At 45.7% G+C, this 21,004-nt stretch overlaps 2 protein-coding genes across 3 annotated transcripts; one reads left to right on the forward strand and one right to left on the reverse strand.

Annotated features, from left to right (window-relative positions):
- Positions 1-2,335: 2,335 nt before the first annotated feature.
- On the reverse strand, positions 2,336-11,119 carry Cd3g (CD3g molecule). The gene is made up of 7 exons (XM_021207865.1): positions 10,968-11,119; positions 7,746-7,769; positions 6,691-6,918; positions 6,042-6,173; positions 3,841-3,884; positions 3,307-3,389; positions 2,336-2,512 (listed from the first exon to the last, which is right to left on the reverse strand). Exons 1-6 carry the CDS (start codon positions 11,020-11,022, stop codon positions 3,324-3,326), a joined length of 549 nt encoding a protein of 182 aa, XP_021063524.1. The 5' UTR covers positions 11,023-11,119; the 3' UTR covers positions 2,336-2,512; positions 3,307-3,323.
- Positions 11,120-12,475: 1,356 nt separating this feature from the next.
- Positions 12,476-17,058, forward strand: Cd3d (CD3d molecule). 2 transcript variants are annotated; one of them, XM_021207920.1, is made up of 5 exons: positions 12,476-12,618; positions 15,589-15,807; positions 16,235-16,366; positions 16,684-16,727; positions 16,908-17,058. In XM_021207920.1, the coding sequence occupies exons 1-5, from the start codon at positions 12,564-12,566 to the stop codon at positions 16,977-16,979; spliced, it is 522 nt and encodes a 173-aa protein (XP_021063579.1). In that variant the 5' UTR covers positions 12,476-12,563; the 3' UTR covers positions 16,980-17,058. The 2 variants fall into 2 exon arrangements, with proteins under 2 accessions (XP_021063579.1, XP_029399522.1); XM_029543662.1 differs by lacking the exon at positions 16,235-16,366 and having other exon boundaries at positions 12,564-12,618; positions 16,908-16,987.
- The last annotated feature ends 3,946 nt before the right edge of the window (positions 17,059-21,004 follow it).

Consider the following 21,004-nt stretch of genomic DNA (forward strand, 5'->3'; position numbering starts at 1 on the left):
AAAAAAAAAAAAGGTCTTTTCTTAAATATTTTAAAATTATTTATTTATTCTTATTTTACGTGCACTGGTGTTTAACCTACAATTATATTTGTGTGGGGGTGTCAGATCCCATAGGACTAGAGTTACAGACAGTTGGGAGCTGTCCTGTGGGTGCTTGTTGCAGAATACTTGATCACACTGTGAACCCTGAGAATGTGTTATTTTCTGGAAAAAAAAAAAACCCAAACTGTTTCTAGTAGTGGTGTGGCTCATCGCTTAACATACACCTTTAATGCCTCTGGATGGAATACAGACATGCCCTTAGTACACACCTTTAATCCCAAACAATGAAGATAAAATAAAGTTAATCTGTAGAAGAAAGCAGCCATGTTTGAAAGCGATGTCTAATTAGGTAGAAGACAAAGTGATGAATCGGAGGAAGATTTGACAGAATAGGATCTGCCCGACTCTCGGGAGGAGAGAGAGGCGAGGAAAGCTACTTAAGGGGCAGTGCAGAGAGAAGAGAAAGAACCAGTGTTACTGGGAGAGTTGTACAGAGCCAGGTTGCAGAGAGAACAAGCTAGACACAGGTGAAGACAGAATGAGACAGAGAATAAGAAGGAGCTAGAAGATTAGATATTGCCAAAGATAGTATGAGGCCAAGAAGAACAATTGAAAAGAGAGAAGAGAGGGGAGAGGGGAAAAGGGGATAGAGGGGGGATGGTGGTAGAGGGGGACAGTGGTAGAGGGGAGTAGAGGAGGTAGAGGGGGTCAGAGGGTAGAGGAGGGAGAGGAGGGATGTGGGACAGAGGGTAGAGGTGGGATGGGGGACAGAGGGTAGAGAAGGGAAAGGGGGAGAGAGGGAAGAGGGAAAAGGGGGAGAGAAGAGAGGAGGAGAGAGGGTAGAGAGGGAAAGAGGGAGGGGAGAAGGAGAAGATTGAATCAGTTAGCTAGGAGAGGGGTTTGAGCCAGAACACCTTGAGTTGACCCAGCCAGCCAGAGCTCAGAAAGAAGAAGAAAGGGTGAGCTTACTCAGCAGTAAGTCTCAGAGGCTGAAAACATTCTAGGCCTGGATAATGTTGTACAGAGACTAGAAGCTTCCAGGACTAGGCCTGGGGTAACAGACAGAGGCAGTGAGCCTTAGAGATGACAATCACATCCCGTGAGTAAAGGTTACTTTTACAGGTGCTGGGGATTGAACCCAGGTCTCTTGGAAGCACTGAACCCAGGTCTCAGTGCTCTTAAGCACTGAGCCATCGCTCCAGCCCTCCAAAGGGAGTTCTTCACACACGATTCATTGTTTCAGCTACATCTCTATACCATTTTGTTCCAGGTAGCAATGTCATGCCTGGCAAACAGGCAGCACAAACTGTGCTTTAAGGGCTGGGTGTGGTAGCGCACACCTTTAATCCCAGCACTCAGGAGGCAGAGGCAGGCTGATTTCTGAGTTCGAGGCCAGCCTGGTCTACAGAGTGAGTTCCAGGACAGCCAGGACTATACAGAGAAACCCTGTCTCGAAAAACCAAAACCAACCAACCAACCGTACTTTATGTAAAATGCTACAATCAATCAATCAATCAATCAATCAATCCTTAGCCAGTAATTGGTCTTGGCTACTTCATCCTACTTCATAATCTTCAGGTTGGATTAGAAGAACGTTCACGATATATAGTGTTATATCATAATGTGAGACATAGGGGAAGGGAGAATAAAGTGTACTTGAGAACTTTTCTTATATGCTTAGGATACACCTAAGAGCATATATAAGAAACTTACTTGCCTGTGGGGAAGGCTACTCTGTGGCTGGAGACTCAGGTGGAAGGAGACCTTTCACTGCATATGTTATTCACTGAGTTGTTGTTGTTGTTGTTATTATTATTATTATCATTATTATGCTTTTACTTACTGTTAATTATGGTGTGTGTGTGATGCGTATGTATGGGGTGTGCCTATTCTTCGAGTGTACGTGGAGGTCAGAGAACAACGTGGTGGAGTGGGTTCTCTTTTTCTGCTTCTCAGGAGATTGGGTTCAGGTTGTCACATTTGGGTGGCAGATACTTTTTCCTGATGTGCCACCTCACTGCCGCACTGGCCCACTGAATTATGACCTGCGTAAGACCCCAACAAACATTAAAAAAAAAAAAAAAAAGAAGTGGGTATTTGGACAGAGAGGTAGGTTGATCTTCTAATTTTGTTATTTGCAATTTTCCCAGTAGGGGGCGCTCTGCAAACACCGCGCTGTGCATGTTTCCCCTCACTGGTTTTTTTTTTGGGGGGGGGGGGCTGGGGGCTTCTGAGAAGCTCACCTAGAGCCTCAAGCAAGGTTGACAAGCGCTCGACTTCTGAGTCACACCACTGGCTCCCCCAAGCTTTTATTTTATTTTGAAAAAAAAAAAAAAAAAAAAGACCAAAATTTCTTTGACAGTTCGTCCTCTCTGCTTGCAGTCTACCTGTAGGGTTGAAAAATCTCTCTACTGGGCTCTCTCCAAAATGCGTTGCTTCTATTCTGAGTGCTGGATAGAAGGGGGAACACCTAGAATGAGAAAGAAAATTTGAAACTGGTCAGAAAGCCCATTAACGTTCTCAAATCTGTTTTCCTGACTGAAACTTTGGATGAACTGACGGAATCAGAAATTCTGATTGGTTGATTAAAAGTTAATAAAGGTTTTCAGTTTTAGTTTTCTCTCTCCCTCTCCTCCCCTCCCTGAACTTTTTTTTTTGGGGGGGGGAATGGGGAGAGGCTGGAACTTTCTACTAGACCAAGCTAGCCAGGAACTCACAGAACTCTGCTTTCAGAGGGCTGTAATTAAAGGTGTGTCCCACCACACCTATGGTTCCATCTTTGGTTCTTAATGGCCATTTTGCCTTAGAGGGGACACTAGGTAGCGTCTAATGCACTTTTGCTTGTCACACTGATGAGGAGTGGCGTGGGTACCAGTGCCATCAGGTTGATAATGGCCAAGGACATTGCTATAATGGGCAGGACAATCCCTCATCCCAAAGAAAATCTGTGGATGTTTGAGAGAACTTAATGAGGTTATGAACAATGTTCAGCATCTATGGCTTGAGTCCCTGCTCTTAGAGGACTCACAGATGCACACAGCACACAGCACCTGTGCATTCTTAGGTCAAGGCGGTCAGTCCTGGTACCAGTGTCTTTAAAAGAGAGACCCCACAGTCAACTCCCCGCCCCTTCTCATCCCTATTGGAAGAAGAGGTTTGGCAGCAGCTAGGAGGCATGCAGAGCCTGCAGGGGCACTGCCCAGGTCCAGCGGTGCAGAGCCTGCCAGGGCACTGCCCAGGATCAATGGTGAGGATTCCACATACCCCGAGTCGTGCTGAGTTCACTTCTTCCTCAGTTGGTTTCCTTGGAGATGGCTGTACTGGTCATGTTCCCGGTCCTTGAGGGGCTGAAGAGGACAGTAGCAGCATCAACTTATTGTTCTGTCATTAATTAATGTCACTGAATATTATTATTATATTGAATATTATTATATATTGAATATTATTATCATATATTATTATATATTGAATATAGTCACTGAATATTTTTATGAACAAAACCCTAGAATGGCTGCTTCACAGCTCTAGGAGCGAGAACGAAGAGAGGGAGACCATGTGGCGTTTCTTCCAGTGGCTCTCTGTCAGTGCGTTCTTCAGTTTTCCCCCCTCAATATCCTCATTCCAGTTTCTCAGTCTTTCTCTTTCCCAGGCAATCCCACACAGCAGCCATGCATTGCGCAGTGGCGTGCCTTAAGTAGCTCTTTATCACTACGGTAGCTCTCCAAATAACATGCCTCCAATCCCAAAGGCCCACCTCAACTGACTACAGCACTCTTTTTCTCATCCCTGATTCTTTACCTGGTACAGCTGTTCATTTTGCAACAGAGTCTGCTTGTCTGAAGCTGTACAAAAAAAAAACAGACAAAATATATATTCAAAGACAGAATGATAATAAATTGAATTATTCACACAATAGAATTCTAAGTAGTGTAAGGATCCTCTGAGCACAAGAACACGGACCACTTCCAAAAAGAAACTACCCACAAGAATATGTAATGCACAAGTCCATTTCTAGGAAACTAGAACCAAGCAAAACATCTCTGTGGTCAGAAGTCAGGACAGTGCCTCTGCTTGGGGACAGGTGGTGGCTGGAAGTGACTATCAGTGGGCCGTCTATGGTGCTGGTGGTGCTCCGTCTCTTCAGCTGAGCATCAGATCAATGAATAGGTTTGCTTTGTTAACCTTTTTAGCTGTATTCTTCTGGTTCACTTTTCTGTATGTAGGTTTGACTTTAATAAAAAGGCTTCTTCCTAAGGGACTGGGGGTGCAAATCAGTTGGCTGAGTGTTTATCGTGTGTGAGGTCATGAGTTTAATGCCCAACACTGCATATATACCAGGTGTTATATAGCACATGAACTGGAAGCTTGAGGTCATCTTCAGCTACATAAAACTCTCCCTCTCTTTTTAAAGAATGGTTTATTTTCTTCTTTATTTTTGGGGGGACAGGGTCCCACAACATAGCTCTGGTTGACCTGGAGCTCTCTCTCTGTAGACTAGGTTAGCCTCAAACTTAAAGTAATCCTCCTGTCTCGTTTCCCAGGTGCTAGGATTGCAGATGTGAGCCTGAGTGTTAGGAATGTGGACTGCCTTATAAAGAAGTTTGATTTTTTTTTTTGAGACAGGGTCTCACTATGTAACACTGATATGGGCTGGAACTCGATATATAGACAATGCTGGCCTTAAACTCTCAGAAACTCCCCTGCCCCTGCCTCTGGAGTGCTGGGATAAAAGGTGTGTGTCATGATGCCTGTGTTCATCATAGCATTAAAACAGATATAGATAGATAGATAGATAGATAGATAGATAGATAGATAGATAGATAGATAGATAGATGGATGGATGGATGGATGGATGGATGGATAGGTAGGTAGGTAGATAGATAGACAGACAGACAGACAGACAGACAGACAGACAGACAGACAGACAGACAGACAGATAGATAGACAGGGAGGAAGACCATGGTAACTCATGCCTGTAATCTCAGTCCTTGGAAGGAACACCACAGATTTGAGTCAGCCTGAACTACACAATGAGTTCCAGCCAGGCCTATCTTATGAGATCCTGGCTCAACAAAATAACAGCAGCAACAGAAAAGGAAAAGAAAAAGGAAAAGGAAAAGGAAAAAGAAAAGGAAAAGGAAAAGGAAAAGGAAAAGGAAAAGGAAAAGGAAAAGGAAAAGGAAAAGGAAAGGAAAAGAAAAAGAGGCCATATCTTAGGCCAGGCAAATATGCTGGTACAATAAGAAATGTCTTTCTTTCCTGTCCCACAGAGACACAGAATCATTGATTATTCGAATTAGCAATATACACCAACTCAGTCTCCCCACTGGCTCTATTTTGATAAGAAGGAAGGCAAAGGTCTTAGTTGGTCCTATCTCTTAGCTAAGGACATTCTTTTACTTTGTGTATTTTCCAGTACATAGACATGGTCTCAGAGCTTCACACATGCCATGTAACACTGAGCTATATCCTTGGCGGATTTGTTTCTCTGTTTGTTTATTGAGACAGGTTCTCATGTAGCCTAGACTGACTTTGAACTCACAACTCATGCTCTTGTGTGATCTTGAGCTTTGAATCTTCCAGTCTCTACCTCTCAAATCCTAGGATTCCAGGGTCGTGACACCATGCCCAGTTTTATTCAGAGCTTGGGCAAGCTAAACAGATATTCTTCTAACGACATCCCAGCTCCAGCTCCTCCCTCTGCTTTTTCAGACAGGCTCTTATGTAGACCAGGCTGGCCTCAAACTCTGTATGTAGCTGAAGATAACTTTGAATTTCTGACTCTCTAGCCCCCTTGTCGTGAGGGTTGAGACTGTGGGCGTATGTGGCCACATCTCATTTATGTGGTTTTGAGGCGCCGAACCTTAGGCATTTTGCAAACTAGGTAAGCACTTTATTAACTGAATTGTATCTCCAGGCCCTAGCCCTTTACAAATTTCATTTTAAGACAGGGTATTGCTCTATTGCCTTGCAAGTCCACTGCATCTGGATTCTTTTACCTCTTGACTGACGAACTCCATCCTGTCCAGCAATGAGATATACACCAACAGCAAGGAAGAAGATGCTGATGATCTCAGCGAAGATAAAGCCGGATATGGTGCCTATGTGTAGCTCGATGCAGTTCTCACACACTGTGGGGAACCAGTCACAGGCAGGGACAAACCTCTTTCAGGATGGAAGGCATTCTTGCATGTCCTTCTTCCTCTCCCCACCCCCTCAGCACTAACGCCTCTATCCTGAGCAGCAGGCTCCTCCCTCTCATTTTCATCTCTGAGAAGTCCCAGAAAGTCTAAACAGTCCTACATTCAGGACCTAGGTGAAGAAGGGAGACCTGGTCTCCATGTTCTACAACCCTGCTCTCCTCTATGCTTCCCATCAATCCCAGGGCCCCTCCTCCTAACTGATTTATCTACCGAACTTCTCTTTTCCATGAGGTGCACCCAAAGGTTAAGCAGGTTGTACAGGGATGTCGTTCCTCAAGAAGCTGTAGACGTGTTGAGTTAAACCACAGTAGCCCCAGATGAAGAGATCTAGCTACGCTTCCCACAAACTGCTTAGCATCGATTCCCACCTCGTCCTGGATAGTAAGCCCACCAGAACAGCAAGTATGGCTGGATTCCCAACAGACACAATGAAGGGGTTACATACTTCTGTAATACACTTGCAGGGGCTTTGATGTCTCCTTCGCTCCTTGACACCGATACATGCCTCGAGGGTCTTTGGCATTGTTGCCCAGATTCCATGTGTTTTTAGTTGCATTTAGAGGACTTATTATGTTCCCGTCTTTAAGCCACTTGATAGTCTTGTCAGTCAAGCCACAAGTCAGAAGTACAGAACCGTCTCCTCGGCTGTCATCCACTTGTACCAAATTCTTTGCTGAAAAGGGAAAAGTTGTGGCTCCGTTATGGGTCTTTGTAATTGTCAGGACACTGTTTCCCCCTCCCCCCCCTTTTAAGACAGAGTTTCTCTGTATAGCCCTGGCTGTCCTGAAATTCACATTGTGGACCAGGCTGGCCTTGAACTCACAGAGATCCTCCTGCCTCTGCCTCCCAGTGCTGTGTTGGCTTCTCCAGCTGTTACGTGCACGCAAATCACAAATCATGGTAGGATTTCAGGTCTTATTTAGTAATCCTGGGGCATGAGATCTGTTATTAATGTGCTCCTGCATGATGCTAATGCTGCTGGTTCAGTCATATTTTGAGACATGCCTCATTCCTGGGGTCCTGTTTCTACTGCAAGAACCAGATAATTCATTGCTTAGGTTTAGGAAAGCTGCCCAGAATGGGTCCTAGTGGGACATTGATTTGGTTGATAATGGAAATGTCAGCTCTTCACCTCTTACTAACTCATCTTTTCAAAATTGTTCCCTTTCTAAATCATGAGACTATTGCTTTTTTACAAAAATGAATGTGTGTGTGTGTGTGTGTGTGTGTGTGTGTGTGTGTGTGTGTGTGTGTAAAACATATGTACAGGTGCTCACAGAGGACAGAAGAGGGTGTTGGATATTCTAGAGCTGGAGTAACAGACAGTTGTGAGCCATCGTATGTGGATGCTAGAAACTGAACTTAGGTCCTCTGGAAGAGTAGGAAGTGCTCCTGACACTTGAGGGCCAGCTCCTCTGCCCTCGAGACCACTGTTGTGGGACGCCATATTTCTGTGGAGTTACTCAGAATTTGAGAATAGAAAGAAACCATCTCTCTTACCTTTATTTGTCTTGGCTACAGTGCCTAGAAAACAGAGAAAGAGAAAGGATCAGCCTGGCATGGACTGGTTCTGATGGGTCAAGGTATTTTCATGATCACATGAGGTCAAGATGGAGAGAGATGATGGTTAAGGCAATGGCTGTATCTGTGTTTCTCTCCTGGATGGAGTCCAAACTACCAAAGTGAAGTAAACATGACTATGTTTGATCTTTGTCCTACCTTTCTGGGTGGAGCTTCCTTCCTTCCTTCTTTCCTCCCTCCCTCCCTCCTTCCCTTCTTTCCTCCCTCCCTCCCTCCCTCCCTTCTTTCCTCTCTCCCTCCCTCTCTTCTTTCCTTCCCCTCTCTCTTTCTTTTTTTCTTTCTTAAGACTTATCTTGTTTTTAGTTGTTTGTATCTGTGCATAGACATCAGAACAAGTCCACGTGTGCATGAGAGTTCAGCTGCTTGTGATGCCAGAGGCATAAGATCCCCTGGAGCTGGTGTTGCCTGGTGTAGATGCTGGTCTACGCCACCTCCTTTGCAAAGGAACCAAACTCTGGTTCTCTGCAAGAGCCATATGTGCTTTAAACACTTAACATCTCTCTAATCCTTTGGGAAGGAGTCTCTAGCCCTTTGGGATTTCATGAGGGATGAATGTAGCTTTGCTGTTCATGGAAGACTCTTGGCTACCCTGACTTTATGCTAAGGAGATGATTTGGAGTGGGGCTAGTCAAGTTCTCGAGATCAGTGGTTCTCAGCCTTTCTAGTGCTGTGATCCTTCAATACAGTTCTTTATGTTGTGGTGACCCTGAACCATAAAATTCAGAATATTTGATAAGTGATCCCTTTGAAAGGGTTGTTTGACTCCCAAAGGGCTTACGACCCACAGGTTGAGAACCACTTACCTGGAGGACTTGGATTTTGAAGTTGCTCTTAACCCTGGTGCTCACACAAATTCATATGAAAGATAATAGAAGACTCCACAATGCCACCTTTATAAATTTGCCATCTGTAATAGGGTGGGACTTTGCAGTGGTACAGCTGTTTTGAGGCTACCTGTATTTCTGCAACTAACCCCTCACCCTTTTTCTCTGTAAATAAGACAACTAAATTCATTGATTCAGTAAACTGGACTTTGGTGAAATTATTATTTGAATCTAGTGTGAGGACTGAGCTCGGAGGGCAGTCGTGTCCAAGGGCTCACAGCTTACTGCAGAGGAGTGGGACTCCAGGCTTGGCTTTTCTGCTGCTCAAACCTGGTGCTGTTTCCAGACGCCTCCCACTGGCTTTCAGCATTGCCCTCTAGCTTGTGCTGTCTTTCTCCATTTTCTCTCAGAGACTTCCCCACTCTTGCCATCTTCTTCAAGTCTCCCATCCGACTGTCACCCATGTAGTTTCTGAGGCTCCTGCCTCTCCCCTCCTTGTTTTGAGAGCAGAGGTGCTGTTGTGGCCCCATCCTTCCATTTCCTGTCTGATTACAAGCCTGACCATGGCGAGAGCCCCTGACCCTGCTTTCAGTTACGTCAAGGTGATGCTGCCTTCCTCGCTTGACTCTGCACCCTCCCCTTTCCAGCATCGACTCCAGACCTTTGTTCTATGTATCACTGTCTCCTTTAGCTAAAGAACATGTTCACCTATTTAAAAAACTCTTATACTCTAGTTCTCTCTTACCCCATCTCTTCTGCCTCTCCCTTAGATTCTTCCCACTCACCCTTCGTGTTTCTTTTTCCCCATGTCTGGCATCCCCTCACACGCTACTGAAACTGTTCTAAGCACCCATGGGCTTCGGCTTACCATGTTCCACAAATGTAAAATTTAAGTATATTCTTATCTTAGTGGATAATAGTCAACATTTTATATCCTGTTTTTGTTGTTGTTGTTGTTGTTGTTGTTGTTGTTGTTGTTGTTTTGAGGCAGGGTTTCATATAATCTAAGCTGCTAGGATTTGGTATACAGCCCAGGTTTGCTCTGGGACACCTGATCCTCCTGCTTCCATCTCCAAAGTACTGAGTTTAGCTGCTCACATACCCAGAAAACACTTCACACTCTCAGTGCCTCTCAGCACCTTGTTCCTGACGCATCACAACAAAATAGTTTTGTAGTTTCATGAATTTGCCTTTAGTTGGTGCAGCAGCTTATGCCTATAACACCAGTACTTAGGAGGCTCAGGCAAGTGGATTACCCATGAGTTGGAGGCCAACCTGGGCTACACAGTAAGAGCCTGTTAGGAAGGAGAGGAGGAAAGAACACTGTGATGATTCTAGATAAATGTGCTTGCTGCCAAGCCTGGTGACCTGAGTTTGATCATGGGTCCCTGCATAATGGAAGGAGAAAACCAGTTCCTTCAGGTTGTCCTCTGTCCTCCACATACGCACCATGGCATGCACATACACCTTCATACTCAAACACAAAACAGACAAACTAATGCAGAAAACATTTTTCTTGACTTTGGCTTCTCCCAGGCTACCCAGGGGTCGGCCTAGTTCTCCTCCTTCCCGTTGGCTATGTCAAACAGGCCTTCCTATGCTGCATCTGTACCCAGTGTGTCAGCATTGAAACTGACCTCTCCAGACTCCGGACTCTTGAGAACAGAAGGTCTTTGTTCATCTTTTTACCCTGGAGTCTCAGATATCTGGATCTCACCCGGCTTGTTGAGCAGCTAAGCACCTTTGGAGACCAATGTCCCATAGGTCCACTGTATACAACACCCTGTTCTCCCAATTTCCTTATCTGGGCTCTCTCTCTCTTTCTCTCTCTCTCTCTGTGTGTGTGTGTGTGTGCTTGTGAGCACACGGTGTCTAAATGACTTGAAATGTGGTGATTTCTCGAGGCTGGCTGGCCTACAGGAAAGCCCAGGAAGCCATCATCAGCCTCTGCCTCCCTACCACTGAGACGATAAGAATGTGCCACACGCCTTCATTTGCAGCTGGTTCTAGGGACTGAACTCTTGCATAGCAAACTCTTGCCTGAGTTGCTCCAGCTGCACCGGCTCTTTCCAGCTGCTTTCAAGCCTAAGATGGCGGCAATGAAATCCTGTCTCCAGCCAGTTTAGCCCTCTGGACCCCGTGCTTCTTCCCAGCACGGAGCCGGTGGGGGCTTCACTTTTGCCTCTCCTTCTTTGAATTCTAAGATGACAGGTGACGATAGCTCAAGGTTGGTAAGGATTCCAATGACCCTGCCTCCCTGCTCATGGCTTCTTCTCATGAGCCTTCCCAGTGCGGTCAGACACTCAAGTAAACTTACCTTGAAGAAGAGAGATCACCAGGAAGAGGCCCACCAGGCGCTTCCTCTGCTCCATGTCAGTCTCTTTGCTTCTCCAGTAGAAGTATTGAGAGTCCCTTAGCCACCCAGCCACCCAGACAGCCGGTGCAGCAGCTGGCCTGGCTCCACCCAGCATGCATTGAGCTGGGACTCTGAGTAGAGGCAATACCAGGTGTCCCCACCCTCTCCTGTAGAGTGTGGGCAGCAGGGGGCCCCAGCAGGGGTGCTGACACCCTGACACATCTCTCATTCTCTCTTTTGTTGTTGCTAAGGCTTGCGGGATAGCAGGTGGCAGGGAGTGAGGTTCTAGATTCCCACTTGGAAACCCCTTTACCCCTAGAACCTCTATGCACAATAGGTTGAAGACTCCTCTGAGCCTTTTCCTTCATGACAGTGACGAATGTCCCTGCCTGTCGTTCTTGCTAGGTCTGGACTTGTTTGTCACTTGATCCCAGAACTCATGGATTTAGGTAGGACCTTTAGGTGTATGGGATTGGAGTTCTGAATGGCAAAGCATCTTAGAGTAGACCTTCCTTAAGAGATTGTTTTGTCACTGTTCTTTTGAGACCGTCTAAGTGGGACCCACCTAGAAGAGAACATCCCAGTAGGACAACTAGCTTATTTCTTGGAGCACGGCCCTGGGCTAGTTCCAGGGTCTTGGGCTATTTTGTCTTCTTTAGCCAGTCAATGCATAACAGAAATTCACAGAATTCCTATGTGATACCAGGCACAAAGGATAATTTTGTCCCCAGACAGATGACCTTCTGTCTATAGCAGTGTGGAAAGTCAGATCCCCACAGCACCTGGGAGAAAAGTCTGTTGTCCCCTGGGGAGGCTTGGTTCTACCAATGAGGATTGTATTGTTAAGAAGACTCTCATACTGAGAAAGCTTAATGTGGCGGACACCATGCAAACACTCCTGCCCCAATCCTGAGAGTGATGCTGAAGGAGACAAGCTCTGAGACACGCCACGTGTGGGTACTATGTGCTGGACCTAGGATTCAGATGTCTGGCTGAGGGCTTCTCAAGTCCATCTTCCCACTGGCTAGAAGCAGCTTGATGTGGTGTCCCAGAGTGTCCTGTGAAGGGTCCTGAGACTGATCAGACACAAGAGGAACTGCTGATATGGCTTGTGTAATGGGCTCATAGCTTCCCCCAGTGGATCTGACGAGGTGGCACTTCCTTGTTTGTTCATAGGAAGCCCACAATTTTCTTTATTTGTTACCAGTGACTATTGCTATTTGTACTTTGTTACCAGGAAAGTCTATCCTAAATTCCCTTACACTGCCTAGAATTCTGAGCGAAACTTCCTCATATTCTCTTCGGTGTCTCATCCCAAACTCTTTGCTCCAGAAAGAGCAATTTGCACCTGTTTGTGTCTTACCTCACCCCTAGCCCACTCTTGCTTTGACAGCCTTACACCATCAAAGGCAGAAGGTAGAGAGGCAGATTTCTTCTAGTTCCTCCCCCACTCTTCCTTTTTCTGAATACCCATGAGTCTGTTGGCGGAGGATAGTGCTAACCCTGGCTGATCGACCCGTGCCTTGCCTCTACTTGTTGCATGAGTCCCTCTGGAAGATGGAACACAGCGGGATTCTGACTAGTCTGATACTGGCTACTGTTCTCCCCCAAGGTAAGGGAGGCATCTTCAGTTGTGTGGAGGATGGACCCGAGAAAGGCATTGTCACTGGGAGAACTCCACTGGATAGTGCATCTCAGTTTGCCAGGCTGGGGAAGATAGAAGGGCAAGGCTAGAGCATAGGAAACAAGCATTTGGCTTTGACCTGCTCCAGTCAAGGCTCACATTGGTTGTGATCGTGTCCCCAAACTCCTTGGACCAGACATTTGTAGGAAATGGTTCCATATTGTGTGTCCCTAGGCCTAAAACTAGTAAAGGAAGAAGTTATACCCATTGCCTCCTCGAAGGCAAATGACCTCTTGGAGTAGGATTCTTGGTCATGTGACCACCTGGAGCCATGGCTCAGAATTTAGAAGCGATCTTTAAGAGAAAAGTTAGCTTTAACTGAATAGGAAGGACAGGTGGAGGGTATGTTATGTTATAGTCGGTAAGTGCTACGTGCCAACTCTTTCTCAGTTTGTTTGCTTTTAAAACAGAAAGGTGGGCTGGGTAGATAACGCAAGGGTAGTTCTCTAGGAGTGCAAAAACCCCAAACCAAACAAACCCCAAAGTAACCCTGCGAAGCTCACATCTCAGAGCTAAGGGGTCCCGGAAAACTGGGTCAAATGGCTACTCTAAGAGCTGTCCTGGCCACCGGAGATTTCTACTGGACGTAACTCCAAAGAGACGGGACTTTAAGAGGAGAGGAATTATATACACCTCTCTTCTCCAGCATGCTCGTTTATGTTCCTGCTTCAGAGGCAGGGGCAGCCATTTTGGAGTTTTCTGGAGGGTGCCCATGTGTTCAGATCGGTGACTAAGTAATGAAGCTCGGTGACACAGACTCCAGGTGAGGCTGGCTGTGGACATGAGGCATGGCAGTGCCCTCTGGGCTGTGAGGATGTTCTCAGGCAGCCTGGGAAGGCTCACTGTGCTCATTCACACCCCTCCACCTCTCCCACAAGACTTGATATATTCGGAGCCTCAGGAGCAGATTTGAGCCCTTTCTCCTTAAGCAAACATGGCAAAGACAGTAAAAATTGTAGGGGCACAGGAGGGACAGGAACCGTTCAACCCAGAAACTAGTTGCAGCCTCTCACTAGCTCAGGTTTGAGAATTTCAGCACAATTAATGTTTGCTGTAGAAGTTGTCTACATGCTGCTCTTTTCTGATATGGGTATTTTACTATGTTGCTATTTAAAATAGCAACAAGCCAGGCTTAATGCTGGACTGCGTATGACCTTGGGCAGGGCCTCATTCCCTCTAGAACATTCTCTAAGATCCTCATAAATAAGACTACTTTCTTTGTTTACTGTGAAGAGCTCCTGCATCTGGCATCCCCAACTCTAAACATTTGTTCCATCAATTGTAATTTTGTTTGATGCCCATACTACTCACTCTGTGAACTCATTTAGGTTTCTTAGCAACTCTGGGGATAAGAACTTCAAAACCCACCAAAACGGTGTATACAGCTGTTGTAAAGGAGATGGTGCATCTCTCTCTGGGAAGCCATTCTGGAGTGTCTCTCTTAACACTCATGCTTGAAATCTACATTAAAATATCCTTATATTAATATAATACAAATATATTAAGATAAACCCGGTTCATCTTAAAGTTTTCTGTTCAAGGAGATCAGGTTTTACTTGAGTTAAGTTTCCTCTAAGATTAAAGACACTCTTCAGGCTATTTCTGGTGACAGTACCTGTGTCCCAGATGCTTCTGACAGAATTACCAAACTTTTTTTTTTTTTTTTTTTTTTTTTTTTTTTTTTTTTTTGAGATGGGAATCTCACTTACTGTAGCCCAGGTCGTCTTGGAACTCATTACGTATCCTAGGTTGGTTTTGCTATCTCAGGTCTTCTCCTGTCTCAGCCTTCCAGGTGATGAGATTCCAGATGCAAGTCACTGTACACACACACACACACACACACACACACACACACACACACGCATTGCTGGAGATCGAGTCTCGAATCTAGGGCATTTCATATGTCTCTACCACTGGGCTATGTTCCCAGTGAATCTTCTTACATAGGATTTACCCTGGGAAATCTGGATCACTGGGCTCCAGATTTCATTACAGCTCCTCTCTGCCACAGGGGTCATTGGCTCAGGAAAACTCTTTTCTAGTGAGCATCTCATTACCCTGGCAGATACTGGGACGGAGACAACAGAGAAGAGGACGAGAAGTTACAATGACAGAGTTATTGGCCAGGAAGAGGAATTAGGCGCCTCTAGTATAAGAGGCACAGTCTCCAGGCTAAGAATATCCTCTGCCTTCTCAGGTCTCTTGGGGACCCCAGCAGTCTAACCAGTAGTCTAAAGTTAATTTCAGGAAGGTTCTTGGATCAAAACAGCTTCAGAGTTTTTGCGTTTGCCCCAAATCCCTCAAGATCTGTGTCCTAGTTTGAATTCTGTTGTTGTAATAAAACACTTTGATCAGAAGGAACTTAAGGATTTATTTGGTTACAATTTCAGGTCAGCCTAGGTTCAGGGAAGTCAGGGCAGAAACTCAACCAACAGCACAAAGCAGCAACTGCAGAAGCATGCTCTTCCTGGCTCCCATGCTGTCTCTTTCTTATGCTGTTAACTTTCTTGTCCAGCCCAGATCCCCTGCCAGGGACTGGTGCCATCCACAGTTGTCTGGGCTCCTCCTGCATCAACTAAGGCAATTAAAACAACCCCTTATAGACATGTCCGCAAGGCCTATCTAATGTAGGCGATCCCTCAATTAGAGACTCTCTTCTCAGGTGACTCTAGGCTGACAAAGCTAATGTAGACGATCTGTTTTCTGCTTGGACTATGTCCCCACATCTCTTATGAACCTCGAGTCCCTGGAGAACTTCCTGAAATCTCCCTCTGGTTGCTACTGCCCCTTTCACTGGGCATCATGTTCCTTACCACACAAATGGTCCGTAAGTATGCAGAACAATGAGCTGCCTACGCGCCAGGGAGCTGCCTCTGACTATAGTGTCTTCCACCTCAGGGAGCCCCTTCAAGATACCAGTGACAGAATATGAAGACAAAGTATTTGTGAACTGCAATACCAGCATCATGCATCTAGATGGAACAGTGGAAGGATGGTTTGCAAAGAATAAAACACTCAACTTGGGCAAAGGCATCCTGGACCCACGAGGGATGTATATGTGTAATGGGACAGAGGAGCAGGCGAAGATGGTGTCTACTGTACAAGTCCATTACCGAAGTATGTGCTGCTGGACCCACTGGGGTGAAATCACGGGCCCTGTGCATGTGGGAACATTCTGGCTAAAAGCAGACTGTGCTGAACCAATTTACAAAGGGCACTCGTGATGGTGTGAACCAGATGTGTCGGGGAGTGCTTCAGAACTGGGGAGGAGAGTTTAACTAAGTAAGGCAGAACAACAGGGCCTGACTTGTTACTGCTGGTCCGGGGAGGGGCTTAGTCCACTCTTCAGTTAAAAACCCCACAAAGCTGAAGTGTGTCATGTCTCTCTTCAGCAATTCCTTGGGATAAGGGAGGAGATGGAAGTAGCAAGATCTTTGCAGTCTCACTGAAGTGTGTGTCTTGGAACGGGAGAAGCCTAGGATCTTTCTAGGACCAGAGATGGTTTCCGTGTCCTTGAACACTCTCTTCCTCCTCTCCCCACCAGTGTGCCAGAACTGTGTGGAGCTAGACTCAGGCACCATGGCTGGTGTCATCATCGTTGACCTCATCGCCACTCTGCTCCTGGCTTTGGGAGTCTACTGCTTTGCAGGACATGAGACCGGAAGGCTTTCTGGGGGTTAGTTAGCAGAAGGGCTCTCTCTTTCTCTCCCTCCCCCCACCGTGTGTGTGTGTGTGTGTGTGTGTGTGAACTCATAAACTGGCTGAAAGATGGGGGATGGTGGTGGGCTGGCATCATCTGGAAGTTTCTCTGATAATGTCTTAGGGACTCACTGTAAGGTGCTGAAAGAATAGGTCTGCCTGTGATGCTCATGCAGACTTCGGAGGGTGAGAGAGGATGTGACTGACTTCAGAGCCTACCCACCCCTGCGGTGTTCCTAGGTCTTAATGTTTCACCTTTCCTAGCTCCCAATGACTCTCTGTCCTTGCTTCTAGCTGCCGAGGTTCAAGCCCTGGTGAAGAATGAGCAGCTGTATCAGGTAAGCCCCGAGGGAGGCGAGGGAGGCAGCAAGAACAGGAGAGGGAGTGAGGACTAAGAGACCTGGGTGGCGAGATGTGTGGGGGAGGAAGGGGTAGTCCTGAGGGGTGGGGGAGATGGAGGGAGGAGGATGTCAGGAGAACAGTTCAGATGTGACTGGGTATCTTGCCTCTCATCTCAGCCTCTTCGAGATCGCGAAGATGCCCAGTACAGTCGTCTCGGAGGGAACTGGCCCCGGAACAAGAGATCTTGAGATGGAGGTTTCTCAGAGTGCCATATCAACTGTGCCTTCCTTTCCCTGTGATCAACCAATAAAGACGTGTCCTTCAGTCAGCAGGCGCCTGTGTTTTCCAAAGCGTGGGTTGAGAGGTTGTCCTAGCTTGGCTGAGTTCTGCCCACCCGTGGCCCTCACTTCAGCGGTTCCTCTCCTCAGACCTAGACAGGCAGTACGAGGGGCAGCTTCCCATCCTGGCCCCTTGGCATTTCTAACCCTGTGGGTTTCCTGTGGGCAGGGTCAGCCCAGCCACTCTCCTTCATTGCCTGTTGGTTCCAGTCCCTATCATAACAACTTCCGGGGTTTTGCTGCCTTACCACAGCCCAGAGCAGGCTGTGGTGTTTAGAAGCTGAGCCACAAAGAAGTTTCCATGACATCATGAATGGGGGTGGCAGAGAAGAATATTGGGACTCAGAGGGTGTGTGTGTGTGTGTGTGTGTGTGTGTGTGTGTGTGTGAGAGAGAGAGAGAGAGAGAGAGAGAGAGGGAGAGAGAGCTGTTAAGAATTTTCTTCTCACAGCGTGGGTTCTGGAGATTGTAAGATTGTATTAAGGTCATGAGGTTTGGGCGGCAAGCACTCTTACCCACTGAGCCATCTTGCCTGCCCTCATCCTCAAATTAATTAAAAATAAAGAACATAATGAGTTCCAGGTGTTTCTGGCAGTGTTGCCTGACTCGCAGTGTGAATTCATTCAACTTTGGTCTTGAACAGTGCTTGCTCTAAGCGCTCGTCCAGACCACCCAGCACCAACTCAGAACTGCCTTGTCAGGCTTGAGACTCTTTCGTGCTGTGCTGTGAACTGCATTGTTCTTATTGTACAATTTCCTGTTGGTGTAGAAACACAATGGTTTCCTATAGAAACAAAGACTTCTAATATTTTCCCATCCTCCCTCAGCATGTAAGTGTCAAATTCTAACACCCAGGTGCTGTGTTAGAGTGCTTGATTTTTCAAATTACTTTGGGCTGCTGGTTGAGTTTCAAAGAGAAATATTAAATGAAGTTTTGCTTGAGATCAGGACAGAAGTTCCAACAAATTTTGAAATGACCCTAAACATACGTTGCTATTTTGTAGTACATATTTATGTAGATTAGTGTTCTCAGGATTGACAATAATAAAATTTAAAAAATTGGATATTGAGTTTCGTGTAGCCCAGGGTAGTCTCAAACATATTATGTAGCTAAGAATGACTTGGAGCTGCTGCTTTTGTAGTGTTAGGATTACAAGCACGTACCACCACTCCTGGTTTTTGCAATGGTGTGGATCAAACCTTATGCAGACTAGGCAAGCACTCTACCAATCGAGTACATTCTCAGCCCTAAAAGCCAAAAATATTGATCAACTCTAAAAAACATGGATGATGCTATATGCTCTTTGATATAAAATATTTAGCCAAGATTTAGTTCTTTCTTTCTTTTTTTTTTTTTTCGAGACAGGGTTCCTCTGTGTAGCCTCTGGCTGTCCTGGAACTCACTCTGTAGACCAGGCTGGCCTCGAACTCAGAAATCCACCTGCCTCTGCCTCCCAAGTGCTGGGATTAAAGGTGTGCCACCACGCTTGGCGATTTAGTTCTTTATTCTTTATTCAGAAATAAATAAGCATATTCATCTTCCATGTTAAAAATAAAGATTTATCTTGATTTTAAATGATGTAAGTGTGTGTGTTTGTGCATGTGAATGCAGTACCATCAGAGGCCAGAAGAGGATGTCAGATTCCCCCAGAGCTGGAGTTATAGGTGATTGTGAGTTTCTTGAAGAGGGTGCTGGGAACCAAACTCAGTTCCTGTGTAAGAGCAGTAAGTGATCTTAATCACTGATCCAGGTCTCCAGCCCCTCATCTTTTACCTGTAATAAATGGTACCACACACACACACACTCACACACACACACACACACACACACATCCCCCACAGATACACACCCCCACACACCAGATAGTTGTTTTAATTTTTGTAATTAAAAAAAATATTTGCAGGTGCCACACACACATGTGGAGGTCAGAGGACAGCTTGGAGGCATTGACTCTTTCCTTCCACCATGTGGGGTTTTGGGGGAATCTATCTTCAGAACTGGCAGTACACGCCTTCATAAGCTGAGCCATCCCGCTGGTCCCCAAGATTGTTTTAAAATAGAAATGTAATGATTTATCATCGGTAAATAGTTGATTTGTATACCTTTATATGTAGGGCTGTATAAAATTTACCTAGTCAAAAAGGCATGTGTCTTGAGTAGGGAAAAAAAAAATCTTGAGAAGCCCTGAAATATTTTCTTTATCATGTTATTCAAGGAATGTATTAGTTTAATCTAGGCTGTGAAGTGTATTGACCTTAAGTTGTTATACTGTCATGGACTTACATCATTTTGCCCCTCTCATTATTGATTGATTGATTGATTGATTTTTGAGACAAGCTCTCATTATATAGCCCTGGCTGGTTTGGAACTTGCTACAAGGTCTAAGCTGGTCTTGAACTCTCGGCTATCTTCCTTCCCCTCCCTCCCCAGTACTGAGATTCCTGGAATGTACTGTCACACCCAGCTTTATTTTATCTTTGCTTTCTCCAATTCAGATGTTGATGGTATTAGCAGGCAGATCCACTGTGAGAGGCTAGATCCTGAGGACAGAACCCTCCCAAACGGGATTAGTGCTTTTACCAGAGAGGTTTTTGAATGAGTGTTTGTCTCTTCTGCCTTGTAACCTCCAGCTCTTTCCAGTGCCTTGGATTATGGAGTCGGAGCAACTATTTCCAGCCCTGATAGCTGCAAAGCTTTCTCCCTATCCTTTCGAGTTGTTGCTTAGTCTTCAGCTGAAGATGGGAGGGGCTCCTCTTTTATCTTTAGACTCCCATGCTCTCCTAAAACATTCTTCCTGTCCTCTGAATCACACCTAATCTACAGCCTGCAGTCTTTGTGAACGAACACATTCCTTGAAGAAACTGCATCAGTGTGGAAGATTCTGAAGACTGATTAGAGCTCCGAGGTTGGGGAGAGTTGGAATGTTACAGAACTAGAGCCACCGTTATCTTGGGCCATCCATGGTCCAGAAGCTTCCTCCAATCCCAACGCTAAGAAAGTCATCAGAGTGGATCTGACATCTGGAGATTCTTTGCTGTAATTTGCCTACCTCCTGTTCCCACCGATGCATTTGGTGAATGCATGCATTTAGGAGTTTGTTTTATGACTACAAAGGAATAATAATGACTGCCAGGGGCTTGGTGGATAAGAGTACTTTGTGTGCAAGCACGAGAGCCTGAGTTCAAATCCCCGGCACCCATTTGAAAAGCTGAGAATGGCTACAGCAGAGACAGGTGGATCCCAAGAGTGTCTGGTCAGTCTGTCTTAAAATAATTAGGTGATAAATGAGAGAGGGAGACACTTGATGTACTGCTCTGGACTTAATGCCATGCATGAGCACACCTCCCTACACACAGTTTCCTTAGGGGAACAGGGGAACCCAGATCAACGTTCAAAGGTGTGGCATTCATATTTGACTCGGGAGAGTTACTTCTCTATTTTTTTTCCATTAAAAAAGAACTTATTTCATTTTACCTTTTTGTTTTTTAAAAGACTTATTTATTATATGTAAGTACACTGTAGCTGTCTTCAGACACCCCAGAAGAGGGCATCAAATCTCATTAGGAATGGTTGTGAGCCATCATGTGGTTGCTGAGATTTGAACTCATGACCTTCAGAAAAGCAGTCAGTGCACTTAACTGCTGAGCCATCTCTCCAGCCCTATTTCTTTGTTTATTGAGACATGGTTTCTTTGTATATCCCTGGTTATCCTGGAATCCACTCTGTAGACCAGGATGGCCTTGAACTCAGCCGTCCACCTGCTTCTGCCAACTGAATGCTGTGATGAAAGGTGTGCACCTCCACCATCTGTCAAAAGGTTTATTTTTTTATTTGTATCTTTGTGTGTGTAAGTTGCATGTATGTAGGTACCCAAGGAGGCAGAAGATGGTTTCAGATTCTATGGAGTGATTTACAGACAGTTATGAGCCTCACAT

The sequence above is a fragment of the Mus pahari genome, chromosome 10 (assembly GCF_900095145.1).
Source record: "Mus pahari chromosome 10, PAHARI_EIJ_v1.1, whole genome shotgun sequence".
In the NCBI taxonomy this organism is placed as follows: Eukaryota; Metazoa; Chordata; class Mammalia; order Rodentia; family Muridae; genus Mus; species Mus pahari.